Source organism: Oncorhynchus mykiss, chromosome 10, assembly GCF_057628025.1.
Source record: "Oncorhynchus mykiss isolate SJ-2025 chromosome 10, ASM5762802v1, whole genome shotgun sequence".
Lineage (NCBI taxonomy): Eukaryota > Metazoa > Chordata > Actinopteri > Salmoniformes > Salmonidae > Oncorhynchus > Oncorhynchus mykiss.
Genome location: NC_143031.1, coordinates 80536928 through 80553534, shown reverse-complemented (window position 1 = coordinate 80553534; position 16607 = coordinate 80536928). Strand labels below are relative to the sequence as shown.

The following is a 16607-nucleotide window of genomic DNA, read 5'->3' as shown; positions in this document are numbered from 1 at the left end:
TGTTATGTTGTTAGTAGTATAGAGATAATGTTATTGATTATAAATGTTATGATATAGATTATTGATTATGAAGTAGATTATTGTTTTGATGTTGCTCTCTAAACTGCCATGTAATCAACTGAATGTTTTTAATAAAATTACAGGCTGTCAGTCTTGTGTGATTTAATTATTAGACAGACTAGAACATACAGTATGAATTAACTGAGATCAGTCTGTGTGATTCCCCTCTTGGACAGACTACAACATACAGTATGAATTAACTGAGATCAGTCTTGTATGATTCCCCTCTTGGACAGACTACAACATACAGTATGAATTAACTGAGATCAGTCTGTGTGATTCCCCTCTTGGACAGACTACAACATACAGTATGAATTAACTGAGATCAGTCTGTGTGATTCCCCTCTTGGACAGACTACAACATACAGTATGAATTAACTGGTCATACATTTGGCAGGAGGTTAGGAAGTGCATCTCAGTTTCCACCTCATTTTGTGGGTAGTGGGCACATAGCCTGTCTTCTCTGGAGAGCCAGGTACTGACCTGTATATAGTCCTGCTGTTGTTATTTTACTGCTGCTCTTTAATTACTTGTTACAGGCCAACCCAAGTGGTACTGTTCAGTAGGATAATAGTAGACCAACCCAAGCTGTACTGTTCAGTAGGATAATAGTAGACCAACCCAAGTGGTACTGTTCAGTAGGATAATAGTAGACCAACCCAAGCTGTACTGTTCAGTAGGATAATAGTAGACCAACCCAAGCTGTACTGTTCAGTAGGATAATAGTAGACCAACCCAAGCTGTACTGTTTAGTAGGATGATAGTAGACCAACCCAAGCTGTACTGTTCAGTAGGATAATAGTAGACCAACCCAAGCTGTACTGTTCAGTAGGATAATAGTAGACCAACCCAAGCTGTACTGTTCAGTAGGATAATAGTAGACCAACCCAAGCTGTACTGTTCAGTAGGATAATAGTAGACCAACCCAAGTGGTACTGTTCAGTAGGATAATAGTAGACAAACCCAAGCTGTACTGTTCAGTCGGAATAATAGACCAACCCAAGATGTACTGTTCAGTAGGATAATAGTAGACCAACCCAAGCTGTACTGTTCAGTAGGATAATAGTAGACCAACCCAAGCTGTACTGTTCAGTAGGATAATAGTAGACCAACCCAAGCTGTACTGGTCAGTAGGATAATAGTAGACCAACCCAAGCTGCACTGTTCAGTAGGATAATAGTAGACCAACCCAAGTGGTACTGTTCAGTAGGATAATAGTAGACAAACCCAAGCTGTACTGTTCAGTAGGATAATAGTAGACCAACCCAAGCTGTACTGTTCAGTAATATAATAGCAACAGTAGTGATACATGGTTAGGTAGGACACAAGATATCTGTTAGATAGGAACAACAGTAGTGATACATGGTTAGGTAGGACACAAGATATCTGTTAGATAGGAACAACAGTAGTGATACATGGTTAGGTAGGACACAAGATATCTGTTAGATAGGAACAACAGTAGTGATACATGGTTAGGTAGGACACAAGATATCTGTTAGATAGGAACAACAGTAGTGACACATGGTTAGGTAGGACACAATATATCTGTTAGATAGGAACAACAGTAACGTTAGTGATACAAACCCTCAATGTGAAGTGATATTAATCCATAAATACAGAGCACAAGTACAACCCTTTTATATAAACCTTTTAATGTAGTAAGAAAATAAACATTCACTTAATATTTCAACAAGTCACCTGCTAGTAAATCACCTGCTGGTAATAACTAGCGTGACATTGTAGTGCAGAGACCAACGGTGCTCGTTAGCTCGTCATTAACACGGCTAGCTAAGACAACAACAACTTGGTTAACTGGCTGAAATAGGTCTTCAATTCATGAACGGCTAAATAAATATCTACAGAGCCACATTCGCTATTGACTTTAGGATATATGAACCAGTTTTCCAAAACCACTATTGTGTTATACAGTTTGAAACAGTTTTTATGTACAGAGGAAGAGGACTCGAACCTGCTCTCAGAATATCTGTCAGACTGAGGAGCGGGCAGACCAACTTCCCAAATAGGGGAGAAGCACTCAAAACACACTAGTTGTTCTTTCAAAGAAAATAATACAAACATGGTAAGTCCGAAGACCTCTCGTATTACCAACATTACTACAATGGCAGCAAATATTTTAATGAATTCAGTAACACATAATGAAAGGAAACGTTATTTATATCACCCCTTTTCCTGAGGTGAATGGTTTCACCCACTACTCTCCCGGAACTGAGGCTTTGACATCAACAGTTTCACTTTGTTCCACCTTTGGTGAGCAAAACAGCTAATAACGTAGCTAAATACTGACATTATCCTCAATCGAGATATCTGTTCATAACTAAATACATGGCTCTGCTTTGGTCTATTCCATTGATATTGTCAAACTGAACATTACATTGAACATGTGAGTCATTTAGCAGACGCTCTTATCCAGAGAGACTTACAGTAGTGACTGGATACATTTTCATACGTTGCATTGGCAGGACAATTCCATTAGTAGTTGGGAGGAGAGCAGAAACAGCCTAACACCTCCACTGATACTGTGTAACCTGTCTGCAGTCAACCAGCCATCCAGACTGAAGTGAAGGCCTTGTTACAGAATGAAAACACCTTCTCTTTCGTCGGCATGGCAACCTGTAAACATGTCAGTGGCGTCACAATGTTGCACAACAGCAGCAGAACATTGGATGGAGGGTCATTGTATCATTACACAGTGTCCCTGTCTATTCTACTGTATTGGTACATGTGGTATTACAATGCATTAGAAGATCTGTAGACGGCAGCATTGAAACAATTTACAACACATCGTCAACTAGCAACCTACTCTGTTTCATTGCTGTTTAAATATCCCACTTATTTTATTCTGCTGTTAGAGGCCATCAGTAGAGACAGTCAGGAAAATAGTCTTTGTAGCAAGTTTTTTTCTGTCAAACCTGGGAAGTGTGTCTATATAGGTAAGTATATATACAATTAGGATTTTACTTTAATGTCAAATGTACTGTAACTGTCTAGTTGTGAAGAGAATCTAAATATATTGTTTATTGACCTCTCCATTCTAGCACCATACATTCTGTTATTTTCTGAACTCCTCTCCATTCTAGCACCATACGTTCTGTTGTTTATTGTCCTCCTCCCCATTCTAGCATTCTAGGGCCATTCCCCCCAGAAATGTCTGGGAACTTGCAGGTGCCTTTGTGGAAGAGTGGGGTAACATCCCACAGCAATAACTGGTAAATCTGGTGCAGTCCATGAGGAAATGCACTGCAGTACTTAATGCAGCTGGTGGCCACACCTGATACTGCCTGTTCCTTTTGATTTTGACCCCCCCTTTGTTCAGGGACACATATTATATTTCTGTTAGTCACATGTCTGTGGAACTTGTTCAGTTTATGTCTCAGTTGTTGAATCTTGTTATGTTCATACAAATATTTACGCATGTTAAGTTTGCTGAAAATAAAGGCAGTTGACAGTGAGAGGACGTTTCTTTTTTTGCTGAGTTTAGTTCTTACTGACAGACTGGGTTGGTAGAAGGAGACAGGAGGAGAGAGAGAGAGACTGGGTTGGTAGAAGGAGACAGGGGAGGAGAGAGAGATAGGACTTATTGACAGACTGGGTTGGTAGAAGGAGACAGGGGAGGAGAGAGAGATGAGAGAGAGATATGACTTATTGACAGACTGAGTTGGTAGAAGGAGACAGGGGAGGAGAGAGAGATGAGAGAGATGAGAGATAGAGATAAGACCGAGTTGGTAGAAGGAGACAGGGGAGGAGAGAGAGAGAGATGAGAGAGAGATATGACTTATTGACAGACTGGGTTGGTAGAAGGAGACAGGGGAGGAGGGAGAGAGAGATGAGAGAGAGATATGACTTATTGACAGACTGAGTTGGTAGAAGCAGACAGGGGAGGAGGGAGAGAGAGAGAGAGAAAGATATGACTTATTGACAGACTGAGTTGGTAGAAGCAGACAGGGGAGGAGGGAGAGAGAGATGAGAGAGAGATATGACTTATTGACAGACTGGGTTGGTAGAAGGAGACAGGGGAGGAGGGAGAGAGAGATGAGAGAGATAGGACTTATTGACAGACTGAGTTGGTAGAAGGAGACAGGGGAGGAGGGTGAGAGAGACTGACATTTAAATCAGCTGAATATATTTTCATCACTGACTTCTCACCAGTGATGTCATCATAACCAGTAACCTTTTCCTCTCTTGGCCCAGCCCAGCCTGACCCTGACATACAGCATCAGGCCTGTTGACTTGACTTGGGTAACAGACCTCTAGCTTCTACACCACATCCCCCCTTCTCCTGCTCTAACATGAGACCTCATCAGTACTCATTTTGGGTGCTGGTACTGTTTATATTTAGGTGCTGGAACATTAAGCCAATATTCTATAAGAGGTGAACTCAAGCAGTAGAAAGTTAGAGGTGATATTATAGGACACACTATGTGTAACTTTGCTGCTCTGTCAGCAGTTTCCTGTGGAATTTTTCTAATGTCAGTGTTTCCTGTAGGTGGGTATGTTTAACTGATCTTATCTGCTTAAAGGTTTGTCACATCATATAAGTAAGGAAGTAATGATATAGAAGTCAGAAAGCCTAGCAGTATTTCTTACTATTCAGTCCTCTCTTCATGACAGTAGACTTGTTTCGCTCAGTAGAGCCCCAGTTCGAGACAGATATGATACCTGCAGTGGTACTGATGACCCTGTTCTGGTTCACAGGTAAGATGCTGTTATACTGATATACACGTGTGACAGTTACTGAGATGTGATTTAATATTGTAAGATATCTTACCATTTGCAGGGTTAGTAAAATAACATGCAACTGGAAGCAGACAGTAAAAATGTGTCTCAAAGCAGGACAATGATGTGATCACCAGTAAATGTACTTTACTGTAGCCTAACTGTCCATCTGGGGACAGGCACTAATGTCAGTTAAGTTGTGATGGTGTCATGTATCTGACTGTTGTATATTCAGTGTGTCGATGATTGATTGTATCTGTCTCTATGTAAAGGAATGAGAGTATATATTATGTATTATATATTATATTGGTGTTATGTTAGAGTAGGAGAAGGGAGGGATGTAGATGCTAGAGGTCTATGAGCTGAGTCAAGATCAACAGGTCCAACATTATATGTCAAGAAGAGAGAGAGACCATGCGCAGGAGAGAGAGATCAAGATGAGCAGAGCGACAGGGTAGAGAGAGGAGTAGTGGGGAGAGCAGAGGAGAGAGTAGTGGAGGGGATATTTGTGGAGGAGAGAGAAAGTGTCAAGGAAGGGCTACACTAGGGCCCTCTCAGCCAGCCGGCTCCACTAGGGCCTTCCCAGCCAGGCGTCTCCACTAGGGCCCTCTCATGGCGGCTCCACTAGGGCCTTCTCAGCCAGGCGGCTCCACTAGGGCCTTCTCAGCCAGGCGGCTCCACTAGGGCCTTCTCAGCCAAGCGGCTCCACTAGGGCCCTCTCAGCCAGGCGGCTCCACTAGGGCCCTCTCAGCCAGGCGGCTCCACTAGGGCCCTCTCAGCCAGGCGGCTCCACTAGGGCCCTCTCAGCCAGCTGGCTCCTTGTTACTGTAATTTAATTATGCCAATGTGCTTTCATCAATTGAAAGCCCTTAATCTATTTTATGAGAATTTCTAACATTTCTTGTTTGCATAAAATAGACGCAGACCAGTCTTTCAATAATAGGTAATATAATTTATTCTCGGAGCGCGCTGCCACTTAACCACGAACAACAGTTTATATACAGATCATGACGTCATTTCATTGCTTTAACAGAATCCCCTCCTCTCGACTGGGACAAAGTAAGGTGAAAAGTTCATTCTAACTTACTAACACACTCCCAGGTAACTTTTGACCCCTCAACATTATCAATCACCACTGAACTGACAGTTGTAATTAACAGAAAACCTAGGAATGCACTCACTGCCTTATCTAAAAACCCCAGAGCTAAGTTTCTGTAGGGTCAACCATAGGCGAACGACCTTATCTGTTTTCACAGTCCACAACCCATTCGTTTTATTCCTAGTTGGAATGGTGTTCATTAACTTTTTATTACACCTTGTCTGTGTCACACAATCCCTTCTTATGAACTCATATTGTTAATCACTTATAAAACAGAGTATAAGTTTACTTAGTTACAATTCTATTTAAAATGGGGATATTGTTTATTAATTTATCCATAATAAATCCAACACTCCTCTAGGGCCCTCTCAGTTAGCTGGTGTGTGTAGGAGAGTGTGAGCTGTGTGTACAACAAGTAGAAGTACAAATTTCAAGGGAAATGAACTAAAGTGATAAATCTAGTCCTAGGTTTTATTTACTGTTGTGTTTGTTCTCCACTGGTTCCCCTGTTCTCATCACAACAGGTCACACATTCTGCTGACATGATTGCACACTGTGGTATTTTACCTAACAGATATTATATTTGTTTTCAAATTATTTTGGGGTATTTGTAATCTGAGGGAAATATGTGTCTCTTATATCGTTGTACATTTGTCAGGAGGTTAGGAAGTACAGCTCAGTATCCAACTCATTTTGTGGGCAGTGGACACATAGCCTGTCTTCTCTCTGCCTACCTCTCTCAATAGCAATAGCAATACTCACTGAGTCTGTAAATTGTCAATTATTTTCTCCGTTTTTTTATCAGTTACGGTGGTCAGATGTCATTATGGGGTATAGTGATGTCATTATGGGGTATTGTGATGTCATTATGGGGTATTGTGATGTCATTATGGGGTATAGTGATGTCATTATGGGGTATTGTGATGTCATTATGGGGTATAGTGAAGTCATTATTGGGTATAGTGATGTCATTATGGGGTATTGCGATGTCATTATGGGGTATTGTGATGTCATTATGGGGTATAGTGATGTCATTATGGGGTATTGTGATGTCATTATCTGAATGTCTGAATCCTGGTTTAGGAAGACCACCAAAAATTCAGACATTTTAATTCCGAACTACAACATTTTCAGACAAGAGTTCTGTCCTACTATCCAGGTCTGTACCCAAACAATTTGAACTTCTACTTTTAAAAATCCACCTCTCTAAAAACAAGTCTCTCACCGTTGCCGCCTGCTATAGACCACCCTCTGCCCCCAGCTGTGCTCTGGACACCATATGTGAACTGATTGCCCCCCATCTTTCTTCAGAGCTTGTGCTGCTAGGCGACCTAAACTGGAACATGCTTAACACCCCAGCCATCCTACAATCTAAACTTGATTCCCTCAACCTCACACAAATTATCAATGAACCTACCAGGTACCTCCCCAAAGCCTTAAACACGGGCACCCTCATAGATATCATCCTAACCAACCTGCCCTCTAAATACACCTCTGCTGTCTTCAACCAAGATCTCAGCGATCACTGCCTCATTGCCTGCATCCGTAATGGGTCAGCGGTCAAACGACCTCCACTCATCACTGTAAAACGCTCCCTGAAGCACTTCAGCGAGCAGGCCTTTCTAATCGACCTGGCCGGGGTATCCTGGAAGGATATTGATCTCATCCCGTCAGTAGAGGATGCCTGGATATTTTTTTTAAATGCCTTTCTAACCATCTTAAATAAACATGCCCCATTCAAGAAATTTAGAACCAGGAACAGATATAGCCCTTGGTTCTCCCCAGACCTGACTGCCCTTAACCAACACAAAAACATCCTATGGCGTTCTGCATTAGCATCGAACAGCCCCCGTGATATGCAGCTGTTCAGGGAAGCTAGAAACCATTATACACAGGCAGTTAGAAAAGCCAAGGCTAGCTTTTTCAAGCAGAAATTTGCTTCCTGAAACACTAACTCAAAAAAGTTCTGGGACACTGTAAAGTCCATGGAGAATAAGAACACCTCCTCCCAGCTTCCCACTGCACTGAAGATAGGAAACACTGTCACCACTGATAAATCCACCATAATTGAGAATTTCAATAAGCATTTTTCTACGGCTGGCCATGCTTTCCACCTGGCTACTCCTACCCCGGTCAACAGCACTGCACCCCCCACAGCAACTCGCCCAAGCCTTCCCCATTTCTCCTTCTCCCAAATCTGCTCAGCTGATGTTCTGAATGAGCTGCAAAATCTGGACCCCTACAAATCAGCCGGGCTAGACAATCTGGACCCTTTCTTTCTAAAATTATCTGCCAAAATTGTTGCCACCCCTATTACTAGCCTGTTCAACCTCTCTTCCGTGTCGTCTGAGATTCCCAAAGATTGGAAAGCAGCTGCGGTCATCCCCCTCTTCAAAGGGGGTGACACTCTTGACCCAAACTGCTACAGACCTATATCTATCCTACCATGCCTTTCTAAGGTCTTCTAAAGCCAAGTCAACAAACAGATTACCGACCATTTCGAATCTCACCATACCTTCTCTGCTATGCAATCTGGTTTCAGAGCTGGTCATGGGTGCACCTCAGCCACGCTCAAGGTCCTAAATGATATCTTAACCGCCATCGATAAGAAACATTACTGTGCAGCCGTATTCATTGATCTGGCCAAGGCTTTCGACTCTGTCAATCACCACATCCTCATCGGCAGACTCGACAGCCTTGGTTTCTCAAATGATTGCCTCGCCTGGTTCACCAACTACTTCTCTGATAGAGTTCAGTGTGTCAAATCGGAGGGTCTGCTGTCCGGACCTCTGGCAGTCTCTATGGGGGTGCCACAGGGTTCAATTCTTGGACCAAGTCTCTTCTCTGTATACATCAATGAGGTCGCTCTTGCTGCTGGTGAGTCTCTGATCCACCTCTACGCAGACGACACCATTCTGTATACTTCTGGCCCTTCTTTGGACACTGTGTTAACAACCCTCCAGGCAAGCTTCAATGCCATACAACTCTCCTTCCGTGGCCTCCAATTGCTCTTAAATACAAGTAAAACTAAATGCATGCTCTTCAACCGATCGCTACCTGTACCTACTCGCCTGTCCAACATTACTACTCTGGATGGCTCTGACTTAGAATACGTGGACAACTACAAATACTTAGGTGTCTGGTTAGACTGTAAACTCTCCTTCCAGACCCATATCAAACATCTCCAATCCAAAGTTAAATCTAGAATTGGCTTCCTATTTCGCAACAAAGCATCCTTCACTCATGCTGCCAAACATACCCTTGTAAAACTGACCATCCTACCAATCCTCGACTTTGGCGATGTCATTTACAAAATAGCCTCCAATACCCTACTCAACAAATTGGATGCAGTCTATCACAGTGCAATCCGTTTTGTCACCAAAGCCCCATATACTACCCACCATTGCGACCTGTACGCTCTCGTTGGCTGGCCCTCGCTTCATACTCGTCGCCAAACCCACTGGCTCCATGTCATCTACAAGACCCTGCTAGGTAAAGTCCCCCCTTATCTCAGCTCGCTGGTCACCATTGCATCTCCCACCTGTAGCACACGCTCCAGCAGGTATATCTCTCTAGTCACCCCCAAAACCAATTATTTCTTTGGCCGCCTCTCCTTCCAGTTCTCTGCTGCCAATGACTGGAACGAACTACAAAAATCTCTGAAACTGGAAACACTTATCTCCCTCACTAGCTTTAAGCACCAACTGTCAGAGCAGCTCACAGATTACTGCACCTGTACATAGTCCACCTATAATTTAGCCCAAACAACTACCTCTTAACCTACTGTATTGAATTTATTTATTTATTTTGCTCCTTTGCACCCCATTATTTTTATTTCTACTTTGCACATTCTCCCATTGCAAATCTACCATTCCAGTGTTTTACTTGCTATATTGTATTTACTTTGCCACCATGGCCTTTTTTTGCCTTTACCTCCCTTATCTCACCTCATTTGCTCACATCGTATATAGACTTGTTTATACTGTATTATTGACTGTATGTTTGTTTTACTCCATGTGTAACTCTGTGTCGTTGTATGTGTCGAACTGCTTTGCTTTATCTTGGCCAGGTCGCAATTGTAAATGAGAACTTGTTCTCAACTTGCCTACCTGGTTAAATAAAGGTGAAATAAAATAAAATAAAAAATGATGGGGTATTGTGATGTCATTATGGGGTATAGTGATGTCATTATGGGGTATTGTGATGTCATTATGGGGAATTGTGATGTCATTATGGGGTATTGTGAAGTCATTATGGGGTATTTTGAAGTCATTATCGGGTATAGTGATGTCATTATGGGGTATTGTGAAGTCATTATGGGGTATAGTGATGTCATTATGGGGTATTGTGATGTCATTATGGGGTATTGTGAAGTCATTATGGGGTATTGTGAAGTCATTATGGGGTATAGTGATGTCATTATGGGGTATAGTGATGTCATTATGGGGTATCTGGCGGCAGGGTAGCCTAGTGGTTAGAGCGTTGGACTAGTTACTGGAAGGTTGCAAGTTCAAATCCCCGAGCTGACAAGGTACAAATCTATCATTCTATCGTTCTGCTCCTGAACAGGCAGTTAACCCACTGTTCCTAGGCTGTCATTGAAAATAAGAATTTGTTATTAACTGACTTTCCTAGTAAAATAAATAAATAGTGATGTCGTTATGGGGTATTGAGGATAGTTTTTAAATTAATATTAGAATAAGGCTAACAAAATGTGAAAAAGACATGGGGAGAAGTATGGGAGAAGAGAAGAGGAAAGGGGGAGGAGAGGGTGAAAGGGGGACAGGGAGAGTAGAGTAGCGGGGGAGAGGAGAGGAGAGGAGTTGGGGGATAATGAAAGGTGGCATCCTATGATGTTGCCATGTTGAAAGTCACTGAGCTCTTCATTAAGGCCATTCTACTGCCAATGTTTGTCTATGGAGATTGCATGGCTGAGTGCTTGATTTATATATCTGTCAGGAAGGGGTGTGGCTGAAATAGAATCCACTAAATTAATCCACTCAGAGGACTATCAAATCTGTCATCAAATCACATTTATTTATTTACTTCTTATATCAGCTGATGTCACAAAGTGCTGTACAGAAACCTAAAACCCAAGATGTTCAAACGTTCATAGACGACCAGCAGGGTCAAATAATAATAATCACAGTGGTTGTCGAGGGTGCAACAGGTCAACACCTCAGGAGTAAATGTCAGTTGGCTTTTCATAGCCGATCACTCAGAGTATCTCTACCGTTCCTGCTGTCTCTAGAGAGTTGAAAACAGCAGGTCTGGGACAGGAAGCACGTCCGGTGAACAGGTCAGGGTTCCATAGCCGCAGGTAGAAAATTATATATAGTGTATGTACACATGGGTGTTGTTGCACCATACCAACGATAAGCCTGTCTTCCCCATCACATCATGAAAGGTCATGTTAATGTTCATTTAACCTCTGTCTCTCTCTTCCTCTGACTCCTCCCTTTCTCCTTTGTTTCTCTCTGTCTCTGTGTCTCTGTCTCTCTCTTTCTCCTCTGTCTCTCTCTTTCTCCTCAGATCTCCAGACTCAAAGCGTCAGTCCACTAGGTAGGTAGAGTATAAATCTACAGTGATTATAGCAGTTCAGTATTAGTCAACTTTATTATCCCACATGGAGAAATTCATGTGTCCATACAAACCATTCTAAACCCCAATAACAAGTAGTGTTTTATGTAACTACTAATACTTGTCAACCACAAAGCATTACTGCTGTTAGAATAACAGAATCACTGTCATCATCTGTCCTCACCACTGTGTTTTCCTCTCTGCTGTTTACAGCTGAAGACTCAGTCAGACTGGTGGATGGGACCACTTCCTGTTCTGGGACAGTGGAAGTCTTCTACAGAGGAGAGTGGACAGGTGTATGTTTTAGGTGGTGGGGAATGAGGAGAGATGTTAAGGTTGTGTGTAGAGAGCTGGACTGTGGGAATCCTGTATCTGTATCTAGAGGACCTCTGATTGAAGATGGAAGAAGAGGAGTCAGACTATTTAGTATTTGTAGTGGAGATGAGTCTTCTATTAGATGGTGTAAAATCATAGGAGGACCTGGTGTCTGTGATGGTGGATATTATCATCATGTGACCTGTTCAGGTAAGAGACTGGTCATATTGAGAGATTTATTTATACATTATACAATATTACCATGTATCATGTTTTATGTGTTTTTATTTCATTTAAATAGAGGGAGAGATGTCAGATGTATTTAAACATTATATTTGTGTTTGTCATATTGGTTTCTGGGAGATGTTCATGGGCAGATCATTGTAGTTCAGATGGTACTGAAGTGAAGCTGCCTGATGGATGTCCAGCTGTTTATTTTCTATAAAGTGAAGTGAACTTATTCCTGTCTCCTGCCTGCATTATTCCCAACCTGATCCTGAGTGACTAAGAACCCATTTCTACCTCTTACAGAATCAAACATAGCAAACTACAATCTTTTATCCAACATATTTGTGTTTAGTCCTTGACAGTGTCATCAACAAAACTGATTGAATGTTCAACCAACTCTTTTTCTCCAGAGTCTGTGCGGCTTGTGGATGGAGCTGGTCTCTGCTCTGGGAGAGTGGAGGTGAAGTCCAATCAGTCCTGGGCCTCAGTGTGTGAAGCTGACTTTGACCGGCAGGATGCAGAGGTAGTCTGTAGGGATGTTGGCTGTGGGGCTCCTGCAGCTCTACAGGGGGGGCTCTATGGAGAAGGTGGGGGTCAGACCTGGGATAAAGAGTTCCAGTGTAAAGGTAATGAGTCCCTTCTCCTGGACTGTGACACCTCAGACAGAAAACACAACACCTGCCCACCTGGTAATGCTGTTGGACTCACCTGCTCAGGTAAGAAACAGTTTGTCACTCAGTCAACATTGTTTCTCACCTGGAGTGAAGAATATGAGATCCAATATAGGTGTGTTTTAGTGAGAAAATAGTAAGATTACTGTCTCTCTCTTTTCTTTTCTCAGAGCCTGATGATGTGAGGCTGGTGGGAGGAGGCAGTCGCTGTGCTGGTGGAGTGGAGCGGTACGACCAGGGAGAGTGGAGGATTGTGGGAGCTGACTGGAACAAGGAGAATGTAGCTGCAGTAGTGTGTAGACAGCTGGGTTGTGGCTCCACTGTTTCAGTACCACCTGGAAACACCACTAGAGGGTTTGGAGTTTACTGTTCTGGGTCTGAGTCTTCACTGAGGGAGTGTTCCAGAAGTTATGATCTCCTTCCTGGACTCACAGTGATCTGCTCAGGTATTAACAAGATACACTATATGGCCAAAAGTAAGTGGACATTAGTTTATTTGGCTATTTCAGCCACAGGTGTATAAAATCAAGCACACAACCATGCAATCTGCATATACAAACACATAGACAAACACAGTCAGTAAAATGTCCTTAATGAAGATCTCAGTGACTTTCAAAGTGGCACATCTAGGAGCAACAACGGCTCAGCCGTGAAGTGGAAGGTCAAACAATCTCACAGAACGGACCTCTGAGTGTTGAAGTGCTTGGAGTGTAAGAATTGTCTGTCCTCGAATGAAAAACTCACTGCTGAGTTCCACATACTTTAGTCCATGTATTATATCTCCTTCCTGGACTCACAGTGATCTGCTCAGGAAATATCAAGATATTATAATTATATTCAACTGATTTCCTTCATTCATACAACTTCCTCTGCACCTCTCATGATGACTGTTTAACTTGTCAGTCTGCTTTACTAAATAGATCACTCAGTCAAGTAGGAATCAAATACAACTTAAATATCCCAGAATGCTTTTGCATTTGAGTGTTATCTCAGTGAAAGTCTCTTCCCTCTACCACTGTCACAAAGAGAGAATGAGGGAGGAGGAGAGGAAGATGGAGAGAGAATATATTTTTATCACTAAGTTCTCACCAGTGATGTCATCATAACCAGTAACCTTTTCTACTCTTGGCCCATCCTGACCCTGACATACAGCATCAGACCTTGTAGTTCAGATGGTACTGAAAGTGAAGCTGCCTGATGGATGTCCAGCTGTTTATTTTCTATAAAGTGAAGTGAACTTATTCCTGTCTCCTGCCTGCATTATTCCCAACCCGATCCTGAGTGACTAAGAACCCATTTCTACCTCTTACAGTATCAAACATAGCAAACTACAATCTTTTATCCAACATATTTGTGTTTCGTCCTTGACAGTGTCATCAACAAAACTGATTGAATGTTCAACCAACTCTTTTTCTCCAGAGTCTGTGCGGCTTGTGGATGGAGCTGGTCTCTGCTCTGGGAGAGTGGAGGTGAAGTCCAATCAGTCCTGGGCCTCAGTGTGTGAAGCTGACTTTGACCGGCAGGATGCAGAGGTAGTCTGTGTGGAGCTTGGCTGTGGGGCTCCTGCAGCTCTACAGGGGGGTCTCTATGGAGGAGGTGAGGGTCAGACCTGGGATAAAGAGTTCCAGTGTAAAGGCAAAGAGTCCCGTCTCCTGGACTGTGACACCTCAGACAGAAAACACAACACCTGCCCACCTGGTAATGCTGTTGGACTCACCTGCTCAGGTAAGAAACAGTTTGTCACTCAATCAATATTGTTTCTCACCTGGAGTGAAGAATATGAGAGACAATAAAGGTGTGTTTTAGTGAGAAAATAGTAAGATTACTGTCTCTCTCTTTTCTTTTCTCAGAGCCTGATGATGTGAGGCTGGTGGGAGGAGGCAGTCGCTGTGCTGGTGGAGTGGAGGGGTACGACCAGGGAGCTTGGAGGACTGTGGGAACTCAAGACTGGGAGCAGGAGGATGTAGCTGCAGTAGTGTGTAGACAGCTGGGTTGTGGCTCCACAGTTTCAGTACTACCTGGAATCACCACTAGAGGGTTTAGAGTTTACTGTTATGGTCCTGAGTCTTCACTGAGGGAGTGTGGAAGATCAGATGATCTCCTTCCTGGACTCACAGTGATCTGCTCAGGTAATAACAAGAAACATTTTCAACTGATTTCCTTCATTCATACAACTTCCTCTGCACCTCTCATGATGACTGTTTAACTTGTCAGTCTGCTTTACTAAATAGATCACTCAGTCAAGTAGGAATCAAATACAACTTAAATATCCCAGAATGCTTTTGTATTTGAGTGTTATCTCAGTGAACGTCTCTACTCACTACCACTGTCACACGTCATGTTATTGTCATATCTAAATGAGGAGAGTAGTTGAGGAGCTACGTTTTCTTTTTCTCTCCTCTTGTTCCAGATGTCCTGCTTAAGCCTGATATCAATATATGTTGTCTCAGTGACTGTAGGCCCACTACTCATGTTGCCCTGTGAGGGAGGGTGGCTGGCACTGTTACATGCTGATGTTATTGTCATATCTATAGGAAACTAGTTGAAGAGGTTTTTCTTGTTCTCTTTTATTGTTACAGATCTCCTGGTCCAGCCTGATATCTTCCTGACTGACTCAATGGGAGGGGTCTCCAGGGGCCACCAGGGGCCCGAGGTGTTCAGGGGCTACAGCTTCACCATCACCTGCTCCACTCAGCCACAGTACTCAGGAGGCTCCTTCCTCCTCGCGTTCAACGGCTCCAACAGAACCCAGACCCAGCTAGCTGTCAATCACTCTGCTGCCTTCCTCTTCCCTGCTGCAGATGACTCCCACCAAGGGAACTACAGCTGTGTTTATGACAATTATGTTTTCGCTCATAACTTCTCCTCTGAGAGTGAGCTCCTCTCCCTCACCATCACAGGTAACTGAACATGAACCAGACTTATAACTTTGTCATTGACAGATTTCCCACAGATCTATGTGATGATGATCAGTCCCCTCATCAAAGGTGTTTCTGTTTGCAGCCTCTCCTCTGCCAGCCTTCATCATCAGACACGTTGTAGTGCTGCTGATCCTACTGACAGCCATCACCACCTCCTACCTGTACTACAAGGTAAAGACATTTACTCAGACGTTACAAGTCATTTAAACTAGAGGGAGAGGGTGAGGGGGAGAGGGAGGGAGAGAGAATGGAGATATGTCTGACTGTTGGTGCTGTGTCTCCCTAGCCCACCAAGAGGCAGAAGAGAGTGAACAGGGTGAGCAACATGGATCTTTATGTCAATGCCATGGAGATGGTCTCTCTGAGCTCCAGAGCTGAAGCTGGAGAGGAGAGAGCAGCCCAGGGGACGGAGTAGGAGTAGAATGAAGCTGACCCTACATGCTGATCTTAGGTCAGTTTTGTGTTTTAAATCGATGGTCAGCAGTGGACTGATGTTTAAAATGTGGTGACAAACCAGCAGAAAAACATGGGATTTTGGGTAACATGGGGATTGGGTAAATTGGGGTATGGGTTAACATTGGTTTTGGTAACATGGGTTTTGGTATCATGGGGTAACATGGCGTTCTGGGTAACATGAGGTTCTGGGGCAACATGGGGTTTTGGGTATAATGGGGTTTTGGATAAGATGGGGGTTTGGGTAACATGGGGTTTTGGTAACATGGGGTTTTGGGTAACATGGGGTTTTGGGTAACATGGGGTTCTGGGTAACATGCGGTTCTGGTAACATGGGGTTTTTGGGTATCATAAGGTTTTGGGTAACATGGGGTTCTGGGTAACATGGGGTTCTGGTAACATGGGGTTTTTGGGTAACATGGGGTTTTGGGTAACATGGGGTTCTGGGTAACATGGGGTTCTGGGTAACATGTAGTTTGGGGTAACATGGGGTTTGGGGTAACATGGGGTTTTGGGTAACATGGGGGTTTGGGGTAACATGGGGTT

General features: G+C 43.2%; 1 protein-coding gene across 1 annotated transcript; it reads left to right on the top strand.

Moving 5' to 3' along the window:
* Positions 1-4682: 4682 nt before the first annotated feature.
* LOC118936768 (CD5 antigen-like) lies at positions 4683-16228 on the top strand. The gene is made up of 8 exons (XM_090188073.1): positions 4683-4773; positions 11426-11455; positions 11687-11998; positions 12427-12732; positions 12858-13133; positions 15267-15587; positions 15691-15779; positions 15895-16228. The coding sequence occupies exons 1-8, from the start codon at positions 4683-4685 to the stop codon at positions 16021-16023; spliced, it is 1554 nt and encodes a 517-aa protein (XP_090044199.1). The 3' UTR covers positions 16024-16228.
* Positions 16229-16607: the final 379 nt, after the last annotated feature.